A 24,741-nucleotide genomic window follows, 5' to 3' on the forward strand; every position below is an offset into this window, starting at 1 on the left:
CCCCCCCCCCCCCGTCATGTTTTGCCCTCATCCCATCAAGTTTTGCCCACCCCCCACCGAAAAACATTGAAATGACGTCCCTGCTGAAAACTTTAGTTTGATTCCAAGATTTAGTAAACATAAAATTGCACTAGCTGTATGACACAACAAGTCTGAGAAGGACAAACAGGTTTACTTTAAGAATTTCCTGAGTGCTAAAAAAGAGAGAACATAATCCAGAGACTGCTATCTCCTCCGAAGGCAATATACAGTTAGAAGGACACAAGGCGTTGCCATAAAGCCAAACCAGAAAACACGGCTGAGACCTGGTAGAACATATACGTCAGAACAGTAGACTGGGGACAACTATTCAATTGAAATAGCAACCACAGCTCTGTGATTGCTGATGAACTTTACATTTCTGGTCAATATACGTTTTTAAGTCAACATTAAGCTTGCACGGACTGTCTTGAGACATGATCTCATAAATATCATAATGATTCTTACCAGTATTTAAGAACAAACTCCTTGGAATCGGTAGCACACGATAAAGAGGATAATTTTATTTTTTGTTCTTATCAGCGGGGAAGACAATACACATGGAAATCTATCTGAAATATGAGCCAGTCACCATGATGACTATTCAGGAGAGGTTTATATCTGTATACCACGTATATTGTTAACTTAAATTAAAGTGCTTTGCTCAAGATTTTCATGTCTGTTTCTAACACTTATTGCTTGATAGAGCTTTTAGTGTTCCTTAACAGTTCTTAATGCTGTAGGACAGTAAATACAGTCTTTATTTATAAAGACAGTGACAACATGCAGATATAGGAAGAAAGGACACAGATTGTGCTACAATAATGGAAACTTTCTTGCCAAATTCGAACTCTTTGCACAAAGTTTGACACAAATACTTTGACAATTGTTTTATTCCCATTTGTATCTGAAATATATTTTAAAGATTAATTCTTCCTTGTTTACTTCTGTTTCATACCAGAGTTTTTTCTTCTTTTAGTTTCGTATTTCCTTCTGTTCATTGGTTTTCTTAGATTTGATATTTCCTCTACATGGACCAGTGAACGAAGCCTGGACAGAGTTGTGTTTCCTGATGCTCAAAATACATTTGTTACTGTCAATGTTGGCAATATTTATCGATTTTTGTTTTAGTGACGTTTGTTTTGTTAGAAGATTTAATGATTTAAAGTGTCTTAGTGTCCAATTTCTAGCACTTAGATCCTCTTAGTAGTTCTTAGCGGTGTTTAGCAAGACCGTTCGGAACACTTCATTTCGCTTGATTGTGTTTTCTTCATTATATACTGTTTTTTGTGGGTTTTGTTTTTGTTCAAACAAGATTTCTGCAACATTTGTTGTTACTTGTGAACAATAATCGGCAGTGTTTCTCTAAACCTTTCGTGTGTTGACTTTACAATATCGGTCAGTGATTTTAAGCACACCCTGAAGGCTATATGAAATCAAATTTAATTAAATTCATCATTTTAAAGAAAATAAAAACGTGCCCTTCATGTTTTAAAGATACAAAAATCCGTCCAAAAATGAGAGCTGAGAATGCAGCCATGTGGTGTGATAAACGGGGATCCGACCTTTGCCGTGTAGAAAAGATTTTGGAAAGATCTTTTGGCAAAACTGAAAAGAGCCAGCAGCAGTTTTGAGGACAATGAAATAATATAGAGCTGTGTATTGTAAATAGTGTTATATAACTGCAAATAGACATGTTTTGTAATGTTTTTGAATGATTGTATCATTCTTCTGGCTTCCATGTGGAAATTTTACTTGCTGCTATAAGTGTCACGAATTTCACAAAAAATCACGAATTTTTACCCTTTTGTCCACAGGAGTTTGTTACAAAGAAAATTAGGAGTCTCCGTCAATGAATCAAGGGATAGGGGTCTAACCCGTTACGATACTGTTACAAGTTAGCCAACACCCATCCCTTGATACATTGACATATACTCCAAATTTTATTTGTAACGAACCCCTGTGATTTTGGCTCTGATTTCCCTGGTTGGCAATGGGCATATCTGTTAGACCAGCAAGAAGGTCTCTGCTTTTTTTTCTCCATCTTCTGACATTACCTGTAGCTGAGACCAACCACGTCGGGCCGTATTCCATACTGAAGTTATATGCTGTTTCACCCACCTAGTAATTAATGAATTTATTTAGACTGACCTTGGTATGCGGATGGTAAGTAAAATCCATCTCCCTTTGACCCATTGCATTAAATCCTTCAGAACACTTACTTATTCAGTATTAATCCCTGTCGGAACAGAACACCTAAGTATGCATCTACTATTTGCCTTTTTTCTAAATTGCTGTTGCATGCATTGAAAGCAGCATCATCCCAAGGCAAGAATAATTCTTGGAAACCTTATGAATACTATATAACTAGGAATGCCTAGGATGGAGCTGTGGTTAGGTCTGGCCTTCACGGCAGTATTTTGATTGATTGACTGATTGAGAGAGAGAGAGAGAGATGTCATGACAGAAATTCAAAACAGAGAGAATGATACATACTTTTTTTTAAACTCGACACTGTAGTGATATAACACAAAATGCTAAATAATAAAAGTAATAATAATAATAATAATAATAATAATGTGAAGAAGAAGAAATAGATAAATAAATAAATAATCAAATTTATTATCATTATTAATGGCAGTATTTTTAGTATTATTTATTAATATATATATATAATAGTATTATCGAATATCAGACATACACACATACATACATACATGTAAGTACTTAACTTCTAACTAGGTCATTTTCAAATATTGTTTACAAATGTATGCATCAGTACAAGAGAACATAAATATCTCAGTTCACACATACAGACAAAATATCATGCTTGTGTATATTTGTGTGTGTGATTGGCTTTTTAACGTAGCTTTAACAATTTTTCAGTCATATCGCTATGCCTGTAGTGTGGCAGCTTGCACTGGAGCATCATTCCATACATGCAGCATCATGTCCCACCCAGTCATATTATCCTGACACCAGGCAGACCAATCATAAATCTAATCTCTTTAATACTGAGCGCCAAGTGAGGCAGCTACTAGTCTTTTGTTTTTTATGTCTTAGGCATGACTCGGCCGGGGTTCGAACCCGCGACATCCCGCATCCAAGGCATGTGCTCTAACCATGTAGGCCACCTAAGTGGTCCATAAATACATACGGGTACCTACCTACCTACCTACCTACATACATACACACATAAATGATATTAATAATAATAATACTTTATTTATAGAGAGTGACTCATTTAGTCAAGGACTATTTTTTCCTTGAGGCACTCATAAGAAGATTATAATAATGTGCATTAAATGAAAGATAACAGTAATTACTGTTCATTTTAATGTGTTCAGTTTTAAAATACTGAATTCCATTATCTATTAGAAACACACGCATACTCATATTTTTCCTGTTAAATACTGTAATATTATCAGCGGATTTCACATATCGTGGAAGCTTGTTCCTCAGAGCATTTGAAACTTTAAAAAAAAAAAAAAATTGTTCTGTTCTTGTTTTTGATGCTTAAAGGTTTCCATGTGATGGTGAATCTTGAAGACACTCTGGTGCAGTTCCATGTAGACATTTATGTACAAGAACTTCAAAAAATGTACATTTATGTACATAGAAACCTTTTTCGTTCTGTAAACATGATGGATGATCAATAGCTGCATCTAACATAATGTGCCAAGCCCGTTTCTGAAGATTATAAACGTCAAGCTGAAATTTGGCATAATTTCCCCATACAGGTGAAAATTAATTCAATGTTGGAAGAATATATGAATTGTAGTATAGATTGCGAGGTTCTAAAGGTAAATATTTATCGATTCTGCTGAGTAGGGAAATTTTTAGATGACAGTGTTTTATAAAGCTTATTAATATGGTCATCAAATTGCAAATTATTATCTACAGACACATCTACAAGCTTTCCATGTTTTACATTTTCTAACTGAAGATAATTTATTGTAAGAGATAGTTCTGGGTTCCTAACTTGTGTAGCTTTTTTGATGTTCATAAAATCATACATTTGGTCTTACATTCATTTTTGTTGAGCCCGGTTTTGAACTCCAATAAGGTCTGATTCTAATCTGTTTTGGCTAACTTCAGCATCGGAACTAGATGTATACAAGGTTGTATCATCTGCAAATAAATCTTTATTTGTGAATTTATTATTTTATGAGAGAATTTCATAACGCACAATCAGGATTTAGAACATATTACTCGTGCCAAACAGAACTTACCAAACTAACATATCTTTGGCTACAAGAAAAGGAAAATGGTTCTACGACTGAGATTGTTTTTTCTTGACTTTAAGAAAGCCTTTGATCTTGTTGATCATGAAATTCTGCTTCAAAAGATGAACGGTTACAGGTTTGAGAATCGTTCTTTAAGCTGGTTCAAATCATACAATATAAACCATAGGTCTCAAGTAAATATTGGCAATATTAGCTCATATACTCGTTCTATTCATTTGGGGGTCCCCGAAGGCTCTGTTTTAGTACCTCTCCTGGTTTTTATATTGTTATCTAAGTAGAGGCTGCATAGATACAGTAGGTCTATGGTAAAAGAAAAGATCTCGGTAGTTCCTCAGAAAATGTGTTGCATTGAAAACGTGTTTTGAAGAGAAATTGCCACTCCTTTCACCACTTTATTATGTTACGATTATTTATGGTCATGTTCTTTTCACCTTGTCACAATTTATTATCGAAACAACAAAGATGGAAAGAGAGTGGGCTATTCTGGCCTCCCATCGGACATGTCACTCCTAACGATCTGGATGCTTAGTTTACAATGCTGGTGTGCGGAGAGGTACTGCAAAATAAAGTCAGAACTTTGTGGCGCGGGAACGTTTAAAAAATAAAACTTACTATAGAAAATTTACACATATGAAGTGATTCATTTTAGATATATGGAAATACATAGAAAATTATTATATTTTTCAAGGCTTACCAACTAAATACAATTCCAGAATGTCTTTTTTTTTAGAATCTGATGTAAATAATTAAATGTCGAATGAGTTAACAATAATAAAATGATGATTAATTCAACATTTCAGGCTAATACCAAAACCATTTGTAGTAATCGCTAATGATTGGATTTTGAACTTCAATTCTGAACTCTCGTGTTCTATAAGTTTAAAGTTTTACTATAATAAATATTATTGAGCATGAAATTGGTAGTGAATCGATTTCACACTAAATCAATAGTATTATATCAAACACATATAGTCTGAAAAGAGTTAAAATAATCCGTTTACACTATATTTAGAAATTAATATATAAGAATGCAAAGTGCGTCGAGAGAGAATTATATTTCTATGTTTTATAACAATAGACAAACGTACCGAGGCACATACGAAATATCTTTATAACTATATATATTTTTCTTACCTGAAAAAGGATATTTTGACTAGGTTATCTAAGTATATATATATATATATATATATATATATATATATATATATATATATATATATATATATTTATATATATATATATATTAGTGGTCCCTACAGTTTAAATGAGAATATAGCTACATACATTTTACAGTTTACTTGTATTAGTGAGACACATTTGAAACAAATCTGTCAGATTTCTACCGAAACTTTAGAGAGTGGATTGTTTTGACATACATTTGATGATGTCTTCTCTGAATAAATTGTGTTTAAATTAAAGACTTTGCACTCAAACACATGAACTTTCCACTCCAGTACATGAGATTGGTACTCCAACCCATGAAATTTCCACTCCAGTGCATGAAATTTGCACTCCAATGCATAAAATTTGTATTCCAAAACATGAAATTTGCATTCCATTGCGTGAGATTTGCACTCCCGTGAAGATTTATATTCTTTTAAATATTGATTGGTCAACAAAATAACTTAGTTCACATACATGCGATTTCAGTTCAGATTCTTTAAACTTTCACGAGAATGAAGAGAAAGACATGACAAAAAGAAAGAAAAAATATTGAAGATGTCTATCAGCTTCCTTGGCAAATCATGTATGATTAAGTGGTAGATTAAGAAATCAATGAGACACTCTTAAACCATGCATTTAATCTGGTCAGATATCAGTAAAGTGTAATTGTATGCTAATTACAATACTGGAACCGCATTTTAATTAACGTGTCTATATTTCATTTTGATATAACAATACAAATTTAATTCGGATCATCTTGATTAAATTAATAGGATTCGGAATGATTTTGGAACACTGATGATTTAGTTTTGGTCACGCTTGTGAGAAACAACTTGAAAAGTCATTTCATGATACTCGGTAAGAAAAAATAATGTAGCTGATGTTACATAGTCCACCCAGGGCAGATAATGAAATGAGTAGTGAATACTTCAATGATGCCTTTCCAGCAAGTAGTGAATATGGTAGTAGTAGTAGTTGTAGTAGTAGTAGTAGTAGCGAAGATCACTAAGGATAAATATAAATTAATTAGAGATGTGCTTTCACCATTATAATATAGCAATGGCATCCGCATCTGAATTCCATGAGGTATGCTATTATGTTGAACCGATCTACAACGCTTCAACATACGAGGAGCGCAAACAATGGGAAAACTTCTCTGAAGCAAATGTCCACCGAACAAAAATCATAGCTAAGATATAAAAGCACTCCACAACATTTGATGTTGTTTGATATAAATGTGCATAGCTTGATCGTATTCGAGTTATCTTAATACTCACTGATGAGTGATTTGAGCTCATTTGGGCTGAATCTAACTTGATCGAAATTCTAACCAGGTTAGCAAGGGAAGTTTATGACGATTCCAAAAGAATAAGCCTGTTTATTTGTGTGTGTGTGTGTGCGTGTGTGTGTGTGTGATTTGAATTTTTAACGTAGCTTTAACAATGTTTCAGTCATATCGCTACGATGCCTGCAGTGTGGCAGTTTATAGCGATATCTAGCATTGGGGCATCATGCCACAGACATGTAGCATCATGTCCCACCCCGTCACATTATCCTGACACCAGGCCGACTAGTCCTAACACTAACCTCTTAATGCTGAGAGTCAAGCAAAACAGCTGTCTGTACCATTTATATCAGTCTTTGGTATGACTCGGCGGGGGATCGAACCCACGACCTCCCGCATCCGAGGCGGACGCTTTAACTAGTGGGCCGTCGGAGCGGTCCTGTTTATTTGTAAAATCCCATTTACAATATAGAATTACTATATTAAAAAATCCCCAAAAATCAGGCACTTGATGGACTCCGTGAAATTTTAATGTATCATTTGGATTATGGTCTCATAAGGGGAGAAAGCGGCGGCGACTGGTATAATCAAGCAATTAGATAATCATTGGTGTACATAAAAAGCCCAGTGGCAATCATTGCAAACGTGCATACCTTGAGAATTATGAACTCAGCGACTGAACACTCCTTTACAAATACTCCAAATCACATTGGCTCGCATTACATGTTGGTGTAAGTGCTCGACCATGCTTTAAATGTGGTATGGGAGTAATGTCGGGTAAACACTGTTATTGTTTGCGCCGGGGGAAGAGTCGCCAACACAACAAAGACAGAATCTAAGAAAGCAGAAACACTAGACGCCATCAACACTGTCGTGGAAAACGATACAGAAGTCAATGAAATAATAACCAGGATGGAAACGATTGCAATTTTACACTTCTAGTGAAGTAAAAAATTTAAAATATTTATTAACGAAATTTGCAATTAGACAATGACCTTTCCCCCTATATATCAATATGATGAGTGTGATCCAAGTAAGACAAAGTGGGCGGGAGCCTGGAATACGAATACTAAGTGGTATTCGAAAAACTGGCATACTTGAGTTATTACAACTCGCAAATCAACCGCAGTAAGATGCACAACACCTTCACGTGGATGAACCACGGCCACTTGTAACGTCATGATTAACAATACAATAACTAATGTCAACGTTAAGAATACAACAAATGACGTCAACAGTAACAATACAACAACTGAAACAATGAAACAAAAGTACTAAGAGGCGCAAGAAAAGCAGGTCTCACAGCTGAACCACGTCTGTCTGGAAGAGGGTTTGGTGCAACAGCAGCACGATTAAATATCAAGATTTCTTTGCTGGCCAAGCGGGCCGAAATCGCTTGCATAGTTGGGGATGAACACAAGGTCGAGGTCGACTCATTGTAACACTATCGCCACTGAAGCCGTTATTTATGTTCACCAACAAAACGTTTCGGAATTTAAATTGCACAAGAGCTCTCGCGTAAAAGCATCGAAAAAATATTCGTCCAGGAATTGTATCAACTTTACAGCACTCATAAAAAGGAATTGTATCAAGTTTGCTTCACTCATAAAAAAGGAAAACAATATTGCAACGGGTGTGATTAAAAAATATGCCAGTCCTGACAAATATGAATACGAAGAAGGGTCTAGAAGACAGTATAAAAAAAAAAAATAATAAGGGAAAGGAACGGATGGAAACTTTCCATAGGGAACCCAAACAAATACAGCCTTATCAAAACGAAAGAAAAACCCAAGTAAACAATACCAAATACAAAATGTTTCTACATCAAACCCAAATCTACACAATTCGATGGTAGTTGGGCAATGATATAAAACCTTTTCAACTGTTCGATCAAAGGGGTGGGGCACTTCAGATGCCTGCTAGGTTAACATAGCCAGAGGTTAGTGAGGTGTCCACAATAATACAACACAAATAACCCAACCTTTAAAGCATGTGGGTGATCCAGCGCTGCCTCACGGATTCAATGTTGACATTGTTTTCAATGTGGAATTTACCATGCCTGCACATTACGGTTTTGCATCATCTATAACCTCACATCCATATTTTCATTGTGGTGCTTGTGTAATCTTTAACCATAAAACATTAAGGCAGTCAAAAATGAAATTGATAAATGTTATGCAAAGATCTGGTGGCTCCGGCGGTGCTGGTAAAATAATATCGATACCATAACATTCAGGAATACGCATCTATTCAGAATGTTTCGCGGCAGCACAAAGTAGTCTCAGTACGATTACCAAACTACCCAAGAGCGATCATAAGTTAGAACAATCAGTATAGGCGAGTTTGAAGTTGTGCTGATAGAAATGGAAAACGACCGACATTTTCATACATAACCGGTTTGCTAGCGACCAAATACAGGTAATTGAGTTACAGACACTGAAAATCGAATAACTGTTTGCATGATTGCGGAATATCTTTAGTGACATCACTTGTGCGCACACACATTGAAAAGGATCACCACTTGTTCGTACGATATAAGGGTAATGTCACGGAGTAAATTCTCAAATACCGTAATGTTAATATTTGGCGAAATTACCATATTCTTGGTAAGATCGACAGAACACGTTTACATTCTGTGAACAGTTCCTCCAAGAGGAAACTTTTCAACGAGCAAAATGATATAATGCGAAGGTCGTTTTGAGAACAGTGGCATCATAAGTGTCTGCTGTAATATTCCAGTCTCCCATTTATGATGCACAATTTACACATTTATAGGCTTCTTCGAAATAAATTAGCCGAAGGTTTCCGGATCTCTGGATCTATGAATGATGGTAAAGAGAGAGAGAGAGAGAGAGAGAGAGAGAGAGAGAGAATTTTATAATCTTTGGAAATGTTAATTAAAGCAATATAATGACTTAGATGAACTGTCAGTATATTGAAATATTTTAATTACGTCTTGTTGGTTCGTCATTTAGCTTAGTTTCTATTCCTCGCTACTTGAGTATGGAACTAGATACACTATTTATTCATGATACATACTTGAGTATGGTACTCGATACACTATTTATTCATGATACATACTTGAGTATGGAACTCGAGATACTATTTATTCAAGATATATACTTAAGTATGGTACTATATACACTATTTATTCATGATATATACTTGAGTATGGAACTCGATACACTATTTATTCATGATATATACTTAAGTATGGTATTCTATACACTATTTATTCATGATATATACTTGAGTATGGAACTCGAGATACTATTTATTCAAGATATATACTTAAGTATGGTACTATATACACTATTTATTCATGATATATACTTGAGTATGGTACTCGATACACTATTTATTCATGATATATACTTGAGTATGGAACTCGATACACTATTTATTCATGATATATACTTGAGTATGGAATTCGATACACTATTTATTCATGATACATACTTGAGTATGGTATTTAATACACTATTTATTCATGATATATACTTGAGTATGGAACTCGATACACTATTTATTCATGATATATACTTGAGTATGGAACTCGAGATACTATTTATTCAAGATATATACTTAAGTATGGTACTGTATACACTATTCATGATATATACTTGAGTATGGAACTCGATACACTATTTATTCATGATATATACTTAAGTATGGTATTCTATACACTATTTATTCACGATATATACTTGAGTATGGAACTCGAGACACTATTTATTCATGATATATACTTGAGTATGGAATTCGATACACTATTTATTCATGATATATACTTGAGTATGGTACTCGATACACTATTTATTCATAATATATACTTGAGTATGGTATTGGATACACTATTTATTCACGATATATACTTGAGTATGGTATTGGATACACTATTTATTCACGATATATACTTGAGTATGGTATTGGATACACTATTTATTCACGATATATACTTGAGTATGGTACTCGATAGACTATTTATTCATGATATATACTTGAGCATGGAACTTTATACATTATTTATTCATGATGTATACTTGAGTATGGAACTCGATACACTATTTATTATTGATACATACTTAGTATGGTGCTCGATACATTATTTTTTCAATATATACTTGAGTATGGTATTCTATACACTATTTATTCACGATATATACTTGAGTATGGTACTCGATAGACTATTTATTCATGATGTATACTTGAGTATGGAACACGATACACTATTTATTCATGATATATACTTGAGTATGGAACACGATACACTATTTATTAAGTATACATACTTGAGTATGGTACTCGATACATTATTTTTTCATAATATATACTTGAGTAAGGCACACATAGGCAAAGTTTGATGATAAACTCTCCAACCGTTACAAAGGTATTGGTAAAACGAACAAATCTTAACAGACTGTTGGACGGACGGACGGACTAACAATGTCCCATAACACAATAAACTTGACTTCGCAGAATACACATTGAATACTTTTAAATCAAACCGAACTAAAATTGTTTCCTATTTATTACGTTATCATTCTGTTTCCAAGAGATGATCTAATGCGTAAAACATCATATTTTTTTACTCGCATCATAATGGAATATTCAGACACTGTTTTTTACCAAACATCAGCATGTGTTAATGATGCTTATCAGATACACCCTGGCTTTTCAATCCCAATTCCTACACAAAACTTAAGAAATGAATGCATAAAAATATTCTGAAGTCAAATATTATATACAAATATACACCAATGTTCAATGTAAAGACCCCCCCCCCCCCATTAAAAGCGATATTTGAGGCATGATAAAAAAACATCATAAGCCTAAATTTGATTACACCAATTTAAAAAGGTAACAGAAAAATACTTAACAAAATGGCCAATATAAAAAAAGAACAGTTGTGTTTAGAGCCGGCTTTCTAAGTCTCACTGTACTGGACAGCCTGATTTGTAAGTGAAGATGGTATCTACAGCCTGTGCCTAGTTCACATTTACTCTGTTCTTAGAGTTTAAAGTGATTTATACCGTTGCTTAACAGTCTTATTTTTATATATTTTTCCCTATTGTTTATACGAAGCTTCGACTTGTCACGTTATGAAATTTCTCTTGAAGAAAAACACAGTTTAGATAACTGCTGCACAAAGTATCTTTCTTTATTATTTAGAACTTCCTCATGGCTGAGAATATATAGACTAGACACCAGTTCCGAGGTAAAGACATCAGTAACAATGAGGAAATAAATTAGTCAATATACAAGCTAATTATCACTGATGGACATCTACATATACTTTGGGGTTGCCTTCTCCTGTAACAGGGTGTAATTTGTTTTTAATGACAAAATGGAACATGTAACAATTTTCACACGTGCCTTATTTAGACAAGCAAAAAACCCACATCCAACAAATCCACAGCTGCGTAATTTCAACAAAATATTAACAAACTCATTTATGCCTGACTCTTCTAATTTTAGAGATTTTAGTATTTGTTCTTTTCTCGTTGTTCTCAAACACTTTCGTGACTAAATCGCCCTGTTTTATAATTTTGATAAGAACGATTCTGTTTATTCAATTATATTAAAGAAACACAGTAAGAACTAGCTACTGACTGAATAGAATGGCCGATATAATGAGAAACTATGTTTCCACACGATATTGATCTCAATGATTTTACCCATGTTGCTTCTTAAGACAAAGTATGAAAGTTTTGTGAATCATATAATGTTGAAAATATTCATGTTGACATTTTGTTGATATATCAAGTTTCTTCTTTATTTCTTGCTATTGCATATTAGTCGGTTGATTCTTTTTAGTCTCCATATGTTGTTATTATATCAAACTCTCATATTTTTATTGATCTGAAATCGAGATAGACTAGAACTACCCGCTCAGGACAACTATAATTTTTGACCGTATTTTATATTGCTGTTTCATACGGTTTACTTGTTTCATCATACGATTTACTTGCTTTTTTAAAAATGCAACATAATATGAAGAAATAAATTTCAGTAAAACAAGAAATTACATTAGGAATTTTTTTAAGTAAATAAAATTCCCCTAAGTTACAGATACAATGGTATACGAAGGCATACACCGATAAATATATGAATACTTTTGAACTACTTGAAATTATTTAGGTTCCACGTATTGACGGGGGCCCCGGGAGGTAGTTCGGTTACAGATCCCTCACACGTCTCAGGTCTGTCCGCGTAAGATCTTGTCTCGGCTTGATCACAGAGGGCCTGTGCGAAAGCTTATCAGAGGCTTCCCGTGGGTCCTACGTTATTCTCAGGCTCTTACTACCAGATATATTGGCTGCCATGCATAGTTTATCATGCGACAAAAGTGGCGTTAAATCCCACAGAAATCTAAACCATGTATTGACCTTAAAGTGCCCTATATCGAGTAAGAATACAATGCGACACCAAACCGTGACAGATCGCCCGTTTGTTTATTTTTAGATCACCATTACGTCAGACTCATTGTGTTAATTGGTAAATAATTTAGATTCCAGGTAGATCAACATGGACGACCCCATAAGTACAAATCGAAAGAAGAATTGAAAAACATGACATTCATTTTGTATGACCTGAATGATCCGTGTTAACCCATTTGTATCACAATATCGCAGAAACAGAATTGAAGCTACAAAGAGGTACGTTAGCCTGTTTTCAGGAACTTACATAAATGTCTTTCTAGTTAAATGGGTATGCATAGACTGTTTGTTTCCAGAATGTGTTCTCTCTCTCTCTTTCATAACGAGTCAAGGAATCTTATCCTCTCTGTACAGCGTTATATAGCTTTTTATGATCATTGATGCTCTTAAAATCTAATAGTGTTATGTGTACTATACTTGTCTTCGTTTTATACGTTCACATTGGTATTTTAATGATTTTGTAACAAAATAAAATTGACAATAATAATAATAATAATAATAATAATAATTATAATAAACATAACACTGCACCTACTGTGTGATATAGATTAAACAAATATAAAATGAAATGCATGGTAATGATAGTAGAGTTGGTGATGGAAGTGACGACGACGATGATAATGATGATGTTGTTATGATTCATGAAATTGTTTAAATCCTTTCGATATATATATATATATATATATATATATATATATATATATATATATATATATATATATATATATATATATATATATATAATTGGAGATATGTTATGTGGTTGGGATAAATTACCATGATAATGTATGTGGTAAATACATTTTCAGAAATTTGTCAACAAAATTTACATCTGTCCAAGTTCTTTTTTTTAACGGACACCAGCAGCTTCCATTTTCACCATTTAGTTGGACATACAGTTGTGTTCATTATCTTTATCACTTTGTTGACTGCTCTTACTTCAATCATTGGTCGAACGTTGTCTCTCTAACTCCATAATTGTATCCATTAGATTTTCATCATGGGGAGATTGTTACGAAATGCCCGATATGGCTCATTTAGTCTTCCATACTTTTCATATAATCAGGTTGTCTTGTTTCACGCGCCGTATTATTTCTGTAAATGTAATTTTTCGTCGTATCGCGTATTGCTCGCGCGGCACGTGCGAAATATATTATTGCGCACTACTATATATATCGGGTAGAGATATTGAAGGGCACAGCCAATATAGAGGGAAGCTCTAAACATATTCAGCTGTCGGGCAGGTGCGATTGTAATTTAGTTAGAGCCAAACAGTTGGGTGAGTCGAATGTTTTTTAGTCAACTCTTTTTATTATTTACAATAATTATTCAGTTTCGTAAAAGCACGTTCATTGTTGTATTATGTGGTCACATCGTTGATCGTATTTGCAATTCAGTTTATTAAGATATGACCTAGGCAACGTGGTAGCTAGTTAATTTGATCTAGTCGCTATCACGACTAATTTCGAAAACATATTATGTATGTATTAATATCATAGCATTACGTATATTTGTTTTTATTGCATAGCATTCCTATGTCATACTTCGTACCTATCGTATATTCTTAAAGTAGCTGCAACAAGACCCATTCCAATTAAATTAGACCATTGGAAAGGTGTTTATTTTCCATATTCAGCTCGCCGGTTATGAGCAGCCGGATGGGCTTGTGGATACCATGACGTCTGGTGTACCATTACTAGTATAACCCACCAATTCAGTGCCAACGTACGGGTACAAGTGCGGAGGGGAAAGTAACCGTGCCAGAGAGAAGGCCGTGTCAACATGTATTTTCCAATCAAGTAGTGTATTGACTACAAGTAAAGCACAATAACAAGTAGTGTATTGACTACAAGTAAAGCACAATAACAAGTAGTGTATTGACTACAAGTAAAGCACAATAACAAGTAGTGTATTGACTACAAGTAAAGCACAATAACAAGTAGTGTATTGACTACAAGTAAAGCACAATAACAAGTAGTGGTTTGACCACATGTGAATTATGACAGTAGTGTCTGACTACATAAATGTTTGCAACCAGTAGCTGATTATATAGGTTTGCAACAAGCATTTGTTTATATGAAAGTTTGCTAGAGATATTTGTATACATGAAGTTTATATGGAGTTGCTAGAACGTTTTGACTACATAAATGTGACATAGTAGTCAAAGTATATTTCATATGTGTTTTATATTCATTTTATATGCTTTTCTGTGTTATTTTCATATCATTAGTACCAGTATTTAATATATTGTCATTTGTCATCCACGAACGTGTTTATTTTTTCTTTAAAACCCTGCCCGGTCTCAAAGGGTCAGCTCGACTACGTTACAGAGATCATCTTCCTGAATTTCCACAACGTTGTATCTCGAACTCCATAATTGTATCCATTAGATTTTCATCATGGGGAGATCATCTTCCTGAATTTCCACAGCCTGAAGGGTATCTAAAATTCGATGTTTGGGTTCATTGTCATTTTCATTGCCAGACACACCGACGCTAATGGCATTAGACTGATGCTTTATGGAAAATTGTTCAATCACCAATATAAAATAAAAAATGAATTTGTTAAAACATCAAGCATACCAATCCTATGAGAAAAACATGTTATCTGGCCTTTTTGCATTTGGGATCCCTAATAACATTAGCCCAAGTTTTAAGTACCTGAAGTATCTCAATATTTAAAAAAAAATAAACTCTATGAAATAATACTTTGTCAATATTCTACATAAAATAAATCATGAAATGTGGTGTAATTTCTTATAACTGCTTAATCAGTATACATTATAGGTATGTTTAAATTTGAATCAATGTACACAACATCATGTTCAACTAAAACCAGGTAAGATTACACAGAAATTGCCAATATAGTATCACATTATCATATTCAACTAAAACCAGGTACGATTACACAGAAATTGCCAATATAGTATCACATTATGTTCAACTAAAACCAGGTAAGATTACACAGAAATTGCCAATAAAGTATCACATTATCATGTTCAAGTAAAACCAGGCAAGATTACACAGAAATTGCCAATATAGAATCACATTATCATGTTCAACTAAAACCAGGCACGATTACTCAGAAATTGCCAATATAGTATCACATTATCATGTTCAACTAAAACCAGGTAAGATTACACAGAAACTGCCAATACAGAATCAGTATCATGTTCAAGTAAAACCAGGTAAGATTACACAGAAATTGCCAATATAGAATCACATTATCATGTTCAAGTAAAACCAGGTAAGATTACACAGACATTGCCAATATAGAATCACATTATCATGTTCAACTAAAACCAGGTAAGATTACACATAAATTGCCAGTATAGTATCACATTATCATGTTCAAGTAAAACCAGGTAAGATTACACAGAAATTGCCAATATAGTATCACAGTATCATGTTCAGCTAAAACCAGGTAAGATTACACAGAAATTGCCAATATAGTATCATGTTCAGCTAAAACCAGGTAAGATTACACAGAAATTGCCAATATAGTATTATATTTCAGATTGATATCGGGAAATGTACAATCTTTACAGGCAATGTTTCACAAGATCAAGAATGTTCCGCAAGGTTAGGAATTTCGTTTTTATTTGGCGTTTAAACGTCGTTATTTTTGTTCTTCAAAAATGTCTCAGACAAGTACACTTTTGCAGTGCAGATTGTATTGCTCGTATTTGACATTGCTCCTGCTTTAGGGATATTGAACAAATTGTCTTTAGCTGTCACAGAAAAAAATTACCTTTCAGGAACATTTATTGAAAATAAATTTAAAATTAGTATATATAGCCGGATTTGTTTAGATGTATGGAAAGAACGTCAACATGTGTTTGACTAGGGAAAAAGAGTGCGAAGTCATTGGACATATGATGTCGTATATGACATTATTATTTGGGAGGGCGGAGTCAGTACGAAAATAACACAGCTTTGGTTTATTGGATTCATTGTGTCAAGTGATTGGGGAGGGTGGAGGCTGTACGAAAATAACACAGCTTTGGTTTACTGATTCATTGTGTCAAGTGATTGGGGATGGTGGAGGCTGTACGAAAATAACATCTTTGGTTTATTGGATTCATTGTGTCAAGTGATTGGAGAGGGTGGAGTCTCTACGAAAATAACACAGCTTTGGTTTATTGGATTAATTGTCAAGTGATTCATTGTGTCAAGTGATTGGGGAGGGCGGAGGCTGTACAAAAATAACACAGCTTTGGTTTATTGGATTCATTGTGTCAAGTGATTCATTGTATCAAGTGATTCATTGTGTTAGGTGATTCATTGTGTCAAGTGATTGCAGTTCTTGTTGCAGTATAATAGAAGGACTTAAGACCGAAAACATTGAGATGGTGGTGAACGTGAAAATGATGATGACGATGATTATTCCTGTAAAGGATGCATATAATCACTTATTTTCTTCGCACAAACAAATACACATGTCTTTCATTATGTGGGGCAAACTAAATAAGTAAAGGCAATAATACATGACAAGCCTTGCGACTTTTTAACATTTTACAACTTAGAGATCTACTATTGATAGTGGTGTGCAGATCTACTCATTCATCTTCTAAATCTCATCCAATGCAAACGAAAGGGTCGGGTGTGGTGGACTACATTATTGTGGTAAGCACTGGAACCACGCACAGAATGTCTGCATTAAAATGGATCTAACACTCAGAGGTTGTACAGGAACCACGCTCAGAATAACTGCTTGTAAATAGATCTAACACGCAGAGACTGTACTGGAACCACGAACTGAATGTCTGCTTTAAAATAGATCTAACACGCAGAGGTTGTACTGGAACCACGCACAGAATGTCTGCTTTAAAATAGATCTAAAACGCAGAGGTTTACTGGAACCACGCACAGAACGTCTGCTTTAAAATAGATCTATTACGCAAAGGTTGTACTGGAACCACGCACAGAATGTCTGCTTTGAAATAGATCTATTACGCAAAGGTTGTACTGGAACCACGCACAGAATGTCTGCTTTAAAATAGATCTAACACGCAGAGGTTTACTGGAACCACGCACAGAACGTCTGCTTTAAAATAGATCTATTACGCAAAGGTTGTACTGGAACCACGCACAGAATGTCTGCTTTGAAATAGATCTATTACGCAAAGGTTGTACTGGAACCACGCACAGAATGTCTGCTTTAAACTAAATCTAACACGCAGAGGTTGTACTGGAACCACGCACAGAATGTCTGCTTTAAAATAGATCTATTACGCAAAGGTTGTACTGGAACCACGCACAGAATGTCTGCTTTAAAATAGATCTATTACGCAAAGGTTGTACTGGAACCACGCACAGAATGTCTGCTTTGAAATAGATCTAACACTCAGAGGTTGCAATGGAACCACGCACACAATGTCTGCTTTAAAATAGATCTAACACTCAGAGGCTGTACTGGAACCACGCACAGGATGTCTGCTTTAAAATAGATCTAACACGCAGAGATTGTACTGGAACCACGAACAGAATGTCTGCTTTAAAATAGATCTATTACGCAGAGGTTGTACTGGAACCACGCACACAATGTCTGCTTTAAAATAGATCTAACACTCAGAGGTTGTGCTGGAACCACGCACAGAATGTCTGCTTTAAAATAGATCTAACACTCAGAGGTTGTGCTGGAACCACGTACAGAATGTCTGCTTTAAAATAGATCTAACACGCAGATATTGTATTGGAACCACGCACACAATGTCTGCTTTAAGATAGATCTAACACTCAGAGGTTGTACTGGAACCACGCACAGAATGTCTGCTTTAAGATAGATCTAACACTCAGAGGTTGCACTGGAACCACGCACAGAATGTCTGCTTCAAAATAGATCTAACACTCAGAGGTTGTACTGGAACCACGCACAGAATGTCTGCTTTAAAATAGATCTAACACTCAGAGGTTGTATTGGAACCACGCACAGGATGTCTGCTTTAAAATAGATTTAACACTCACAGGTTGTAAAGCCTTTCCCTTAGGACTAAGATGTTGTATAGCAGTGTTCCAGGTCGTAATTAAAATGGCCGCTTCTGTTATTTTTGTTGTTGTTGTGGGATCATTTAACAAGAAATGCAGGTTATTACAACCACAATGTACTTTTTTATGAGTGTAAGAAAAAGTGATAAATATGAATGGACGCATTCATTTTTATGTCGATGCATCTTGGAAACTGAGCTACAGGGTGAAAACAAGCTGTACGAGTATCTTGCATCTTTGCAAAAGCAATAATTGTATCTAGCTATATCTCTTCATACTGAGAGAGAGAGAGAGAGAGAGAACGTTTAAAGTTTGACTGCCACTTGTTAGCACATTGAATGAGCGCTTAAATCATATTCCACAACAATGGGCTTGTTTTGTATATTGGTCTAATTATTGATTATTAAAACTACTGTACTTCTTGGACAATATACTGTTGTGCATGGTAAGAATATTATCCGATCGGAAAAAACAGACGATTTGTTCATTTACTTTGTGAGAGAATGATACACTATTCTGCTATCATAACTTAACTTCGCATTGAGTTAGAGTACAAAATAGTGTCAGAGCACCAGTCGGGCACACCACACCATTTACAGAGTACGTGCTTGGTACACTATTCTTCTCCGATTCTACACCTTTCTTCATGAAGGTGAGAAAGACAGTGAGTTAAGAAAGTACACTTTTTCTTCAGGAAAAAAAAACAGCCCCAAAATTCCCGTATTCCAAAATCCCTCCTATTTAATAAAGAGGACGTCTCTAATAATTTGGTTATTATGATGATGACCACGATACATGACAGACATAAAGGAGACGAAGAAAAATAGAATAATAGAGAGACAAACAAACAGACAATCTATCTAGATGATATGCCACGCTTACCAAACATATTTAATCCGTACCCTACAAAAGTTCAAAACGGATTGACATCACATATATATATAAAAAAACGCCTTGATTATAAAGACACTTGGCGAGTGCATGTGTGCATGTGTGTGTGTGTGTGTGTGTGTCTGTTTATGTTTGAAACCAGATTACCAAATGTACGGAAGACGTCTTTGTCGAAAATGCAAATTAAAATGGCATCCAATTCCTGAGAAGATATTTTGAAATAAATGGCTAATTTACGTTGGTAAGTACATAAGAAGCAAATACCATATCGGTGTCAAATACCATATCAGTGTCAAATACCATATCGCTTTCAAATACCATATCATTGTCAAATACCATATCACTGTCAAATGCTTCTGATCAAAAGCAGGTAATGATAAATTAGTACCTCACACGCTTGAATAAAGTTTTCCGTTTATAGGACATATTCTTATGCACTGTTTCTGAAAATGTCATATACTTTGTATCCTGATTTATGTTTTAAAGTGAAACATCTCAACAATAGGTCGTTTTGACCTGATTTCAAAATGCAAGATAATTGTTCTTTTAAGTTGAGTTCAGATCTGTTTTTATTCCACCGTTAACTCTTGTACAGTTCATATTTTGTTGTAAAAGCACCTCTGTGTGCGAAACGTATCACTCAGAGAATTACACTGGCCTGTGTGAATGTGCAACATCGTACTCAGAAAATTATACTGGCATGTATCCAATTTTAACTGTGTGTATGCAAAATTTCACTCAGAAAATTACACTGACATGCATCCTATTTTAACTACGTGTGTGTGTGCGTATTTGTGTGAAACATCTCACTAAAGAAAATTACACTAGCCTGCATCGAATAATAACTGTGGATGGAGGTCATTTTTTTATTATTTCTTTGTTACTCACGACACTATGGTTAGTTGTGTCCGCCTAAATCTCCTCTCCGAATCCCCTACCCCAAACCTCATCTGCAGGCAGGCACGCACACGCACGTACATTTCAAATGAAGCTGATGTACGAGAATGAAAACAATGGAAGGGATTTGTACTGAAATGATAACCTGATATTTAGGTTGAAAAGGATTTGATATTTTAAGTTTCATATAATTCATCTGAACAAAAAAATGATGAAGAACAAAACAAAAAAAATCGTAATTAAAAGATAATGTATAAAGTCGCAAATTGCCTTAGTACAATATTTCCAGGACGGTGGAACATGACCGCAAGACAGGTTAACAGTTGACTGAACAATACATTATATCACTTAAGTAGCTTTAAAAGAAATCAGGGTTATAATGATTCATAACAGAGAAGAAACAAAGTCGGTTGGTTTGTCGCTCGGTCAATCGATCGATCGATCGAGAGAGAGAGAGAGAGAGAGAGTGAGAGAGAGAGAGAGAGAGGCCTATTTGTTTGAGATTGCTCAAATACCTGTTGAGTCTGGCCACAATGGATGGACAAATAAATGTTTTGATATGATTGCAACGCACCTAAAACAAATTAAGTTTATTATACACGTACACCAGTCAGTCACTTTATCCTTTCTGTCTGTCTGTCTTACGTCATCATTCCGGTTAATCTTCATGTGACTCTGACACGGTTGCTTAATCTTTGAATTTTGTTTAGCTTCTTGAAAATTATTATCAGTCTGCAAAGTTATGCCGCACCAAACGTATAGAGCAGACGGCCATAAGAAGCAATTCAGTGTTTAGACAAACCTAGGTTACTGTGGACTATATTTCATGATCAGGTGATGTGAAATAAGTTTCTGTTTTTAAATAAAACTGTAATAAAATTTCACAACTGGCAGATTTTCTTCAATAAATGTACTTTTTTCTCTTTTTTTCTAGCATGTCGCATAACGGGCTCACCTACTACGTGTCCGAATCCTTTCTGCTCTCGCACATCCTGGACGATGTTGGGCTGACACCAGATGACCGCCAGAAAATGATATACTTTGCCAGTGTCCTGGAGACAGTTCACACTGTACACAGCATTTGTAGGGGATGGATGAGGTCTATATATTTCTTTGGCAGCCGTTCAGAGGGCGCCACCACGCCAGATCTACACTCAGATACAGATTTCTTGATCTGTCACGAGGATCGACCTGTCATTACCGAGCTTTTTCAGTGGATACCGCTGCAGGAAAACGGGCTGATGATAAGTGAAGAAGACACACATCCAGGGTACGTCAAAATTCAACAAGTGCATCATGACAAGCCAGGACCCATATGTGGAGTTGATGTTCCTTTCTGTATTCGTGATACTCGAGGTCGAGTACTGAGACTGAGTCTGGATTTCGTACAACGAAGGTTAACAAACGTGAGCGGCCCCGCAGAAACACGGCCCTGGGATACGGGGGTAATTAATTCAGATTATGTCACTTGCAGAAGGTGTATACAATGGCCACCACTGGCTGAAAACTGGTTGTTAAGAAGACGACCTTTCAACTGGCCTCCAAGCGCACAGCTACACGAGATGAAGAAATATGGCTGTTTTGTTGTGCCAATAGGTCACCCACACAGCTTGTCTAGAAATGTCGAATGGAGATTATCATTTACTCAGTCTGAAAGAGATCTTGTCAGGATGTTCAATGACACACAGGTCAAAGTATTCGTGGTCCTCAAAATGATCAAAACATCATTTATTAAGCCAATGGTAGGAGACACGTTTTCTACGTATCACTGCAAAGTCTGCGTTTTCTGGATGGCAGAGAGAACTGATCCACGGATCTGGAAGACGGAAAATTTGGTCATGTGTGTCTTGATGTGTTTGAAAACCCTCTACGAGTGGCTGTCCGCTGGCTTCTGCCCAGATTATTTCGTACCCGAAAACAATCTTTATGACAGAAAACTGTATGGTTCTGCGCTTGCCTCTGTATGCGATTTTATAGGCTCTATTACCGAAAAGACTGTTCTGTTCTGGCTGAAACGGACGGATCACTCTAGATGACGTTGGAGAAAGACTCAAACTTTGTATAGAGAAAGGAAAGTTTGTGCCACACATATCAGCTGCAGAGAAAAGAAATGAAGAAAAGCTTGTGAGAGAAATTGGAATTTTATCAAATGTTCCAGTTACTCGAAAACAAATACTTTTTTCGATCCAGTCCAGCCAAACAGATCACTGCAAAATCATGACTTCATTAAGGTCAATGATACAGTCGGCACAGCCTACGACAGCCAGGGCAGCCGAAATTCTGTTTCCATTTGTTCAAAGCAACGAACGATTCTATGCGATAGCTAAAAGCATTGAGAACATTGGTGAAGTATATACTCCAGAGATGTTCAAGTCATTGTTTACGGAGTTGATGTAGGACTGCAAGAAAACGGACGTGACGTCTGAAAAGCTGAAACTTGTTGGAACTCTAATCTGTATAAGAGAGACGGAAAAAGCCAGTGTACTCATGAAAAATATTAACGAAACATTGACACCCCATTGTTTGCCTATATGCGGATGTTATGAGTTTATAATAAGAAGAAACGATGATTTTACAGAGAAAGTTATCACGGACAACTGGACAACGGAGGAGCTCCTACATAAATGTGCTGCATACTGTGTCATGTACACAACGCTGGAGATGCCAATCGTTCCGAAAGCAATGACAATGGAATTCTTCCGGATTTCAGCAACTCCAGCAAGCGCCAAAGCGAACACTGACATCAGCTGGAGGCACATGGCCGTTGCAGATTCATTCGCTTACGTTCATTTCTTAAAGTACCAACTAATTTCACAGCTTTGTAAAGAGAAGGAAAAGGAAGAGGCTCTTGCGAACCTGATGGATTTTATCACACATGATCAATACCAAGCTCACAAAGAAACATCATACAATCTCCTCGGCTATTGATTGATGGAAGAAGGCAATCGGATGAAGCATTCTGGTGTTTTGCTCGGTCAATTGAGGTACGACCAATCCATAACGCAGCCATGTGGCACATATGCGCTATTCTCTCAAAACTCGTCAACGACAAAGAGGTGAACATATACACACGGCATATGCATTCTTGAAATTTTGGCGCAATTTTAATGAGGCTATATATATGCTGTTAGGTTAAAAACAAAACGGCAGATGAATTCTATGATTTTTCTAGCTAGATGTGTACACTGCATGACTATTTTATTGGATTTGCAAACGACTGTGTGATATCTGCTGACAATAACTGAAAGTATATAATACATACTCTAAAGAAAAAAAAACGAAAAAAAAACAACAACATAAAGAGACACCAAAAAAAGCCAACTACAAAGTGGATTGATATAGAGTGTTTTAGGACTTTTGTGACTGAAGGTAATGGTAAAAGCTAATTCTGCGAGGTACTAAATCACGAAGCAATAATTCTCGATCAGATTATATGTATTTGTCCTCTGTGATATTGAAACAGGTATAACAGTGCAACTTAGTGGATGAAGTTGGAACATATGTATATCACGTTGGAATAGAAGATTACACAAAGAGAGCAAAATTATTACAAGTAGAATAGGAATTGTTGAAGTAAACATTCTGCATGATATTTCGTATCATAAATGACTTTATTTCATTCGCTGAAAAGAATCTGAGTTCATCGTAAACATAGAATATTGTACTTTAAGAACCTAATTTTTCTTGGTGATTTTAACGCCAGAGTTGGCGCGGACCACAACTCGTGGGAGGGAGTTATTAGTAGACATGGTATTGGCAACTGCAACAACAATGGACATCTGCTCTTGAGGATGTGCGCAACATAAGATATC

General features: G+C 35.5%; 1 protein-coding gene across 2 annotated transcripts; it reads left to right on the forward strand.

The window, feature by feature from the left end:
• The first annotated feature begins 13,247 nt into the window (after window positions 1-13,247).
• LOC149780380 (cyclic GMP-AMP synthase-like receptor 2) lies at window positions 13,248-24,071 on the forward strand. Of its 2 annotated transcripts, none has more exons than XM_089936367.1 (3): window positions 13,248-13,373; window positions 14,791-14,953; window positions 21,864-24,071. In XM_089936367.1, the coding sequence occupies exons 2-3, from the start codon at window positions 14,937-14,939 to the stop codon at window positions 22,963-22,965; spliced, it is 1,119 nt and encodes a 372-aa protein (XP_089792493.1). In that variant the 5' UTR covers window positions 13,248-13,373; window positions 14,791-14,936; the 3' UTR covers window positions 22,966-24,071. The 2 variants fall into 2 exon arrangements, with proteins under 2 accessions (XP_089792493.1, XP_089792494.1); XM_089936368.1 differs by lacking the exon at window positions 13,248-13,373 and adding an exon at window positions 14,349-14,433.
• Window positions 24,072-24,741: the final 670 nt, after the last annotated feature.

This window comes from Sinohyriopsis cumingii, chromosome 16 (assembly GCF_028554795.1).
Source record: "Sinohyriopsis cumingii isolate HCF-2022 chromosome 16, ASM2855479v2, whole genome shotgun sequence".
Classification (NCBI taxonomy): Eukaryota; Metazoa; Mollusca; class Bivalvia; order Unionida; family Unionidae; genus Sinohyriopsis; species Sinohyriopsis cumingii.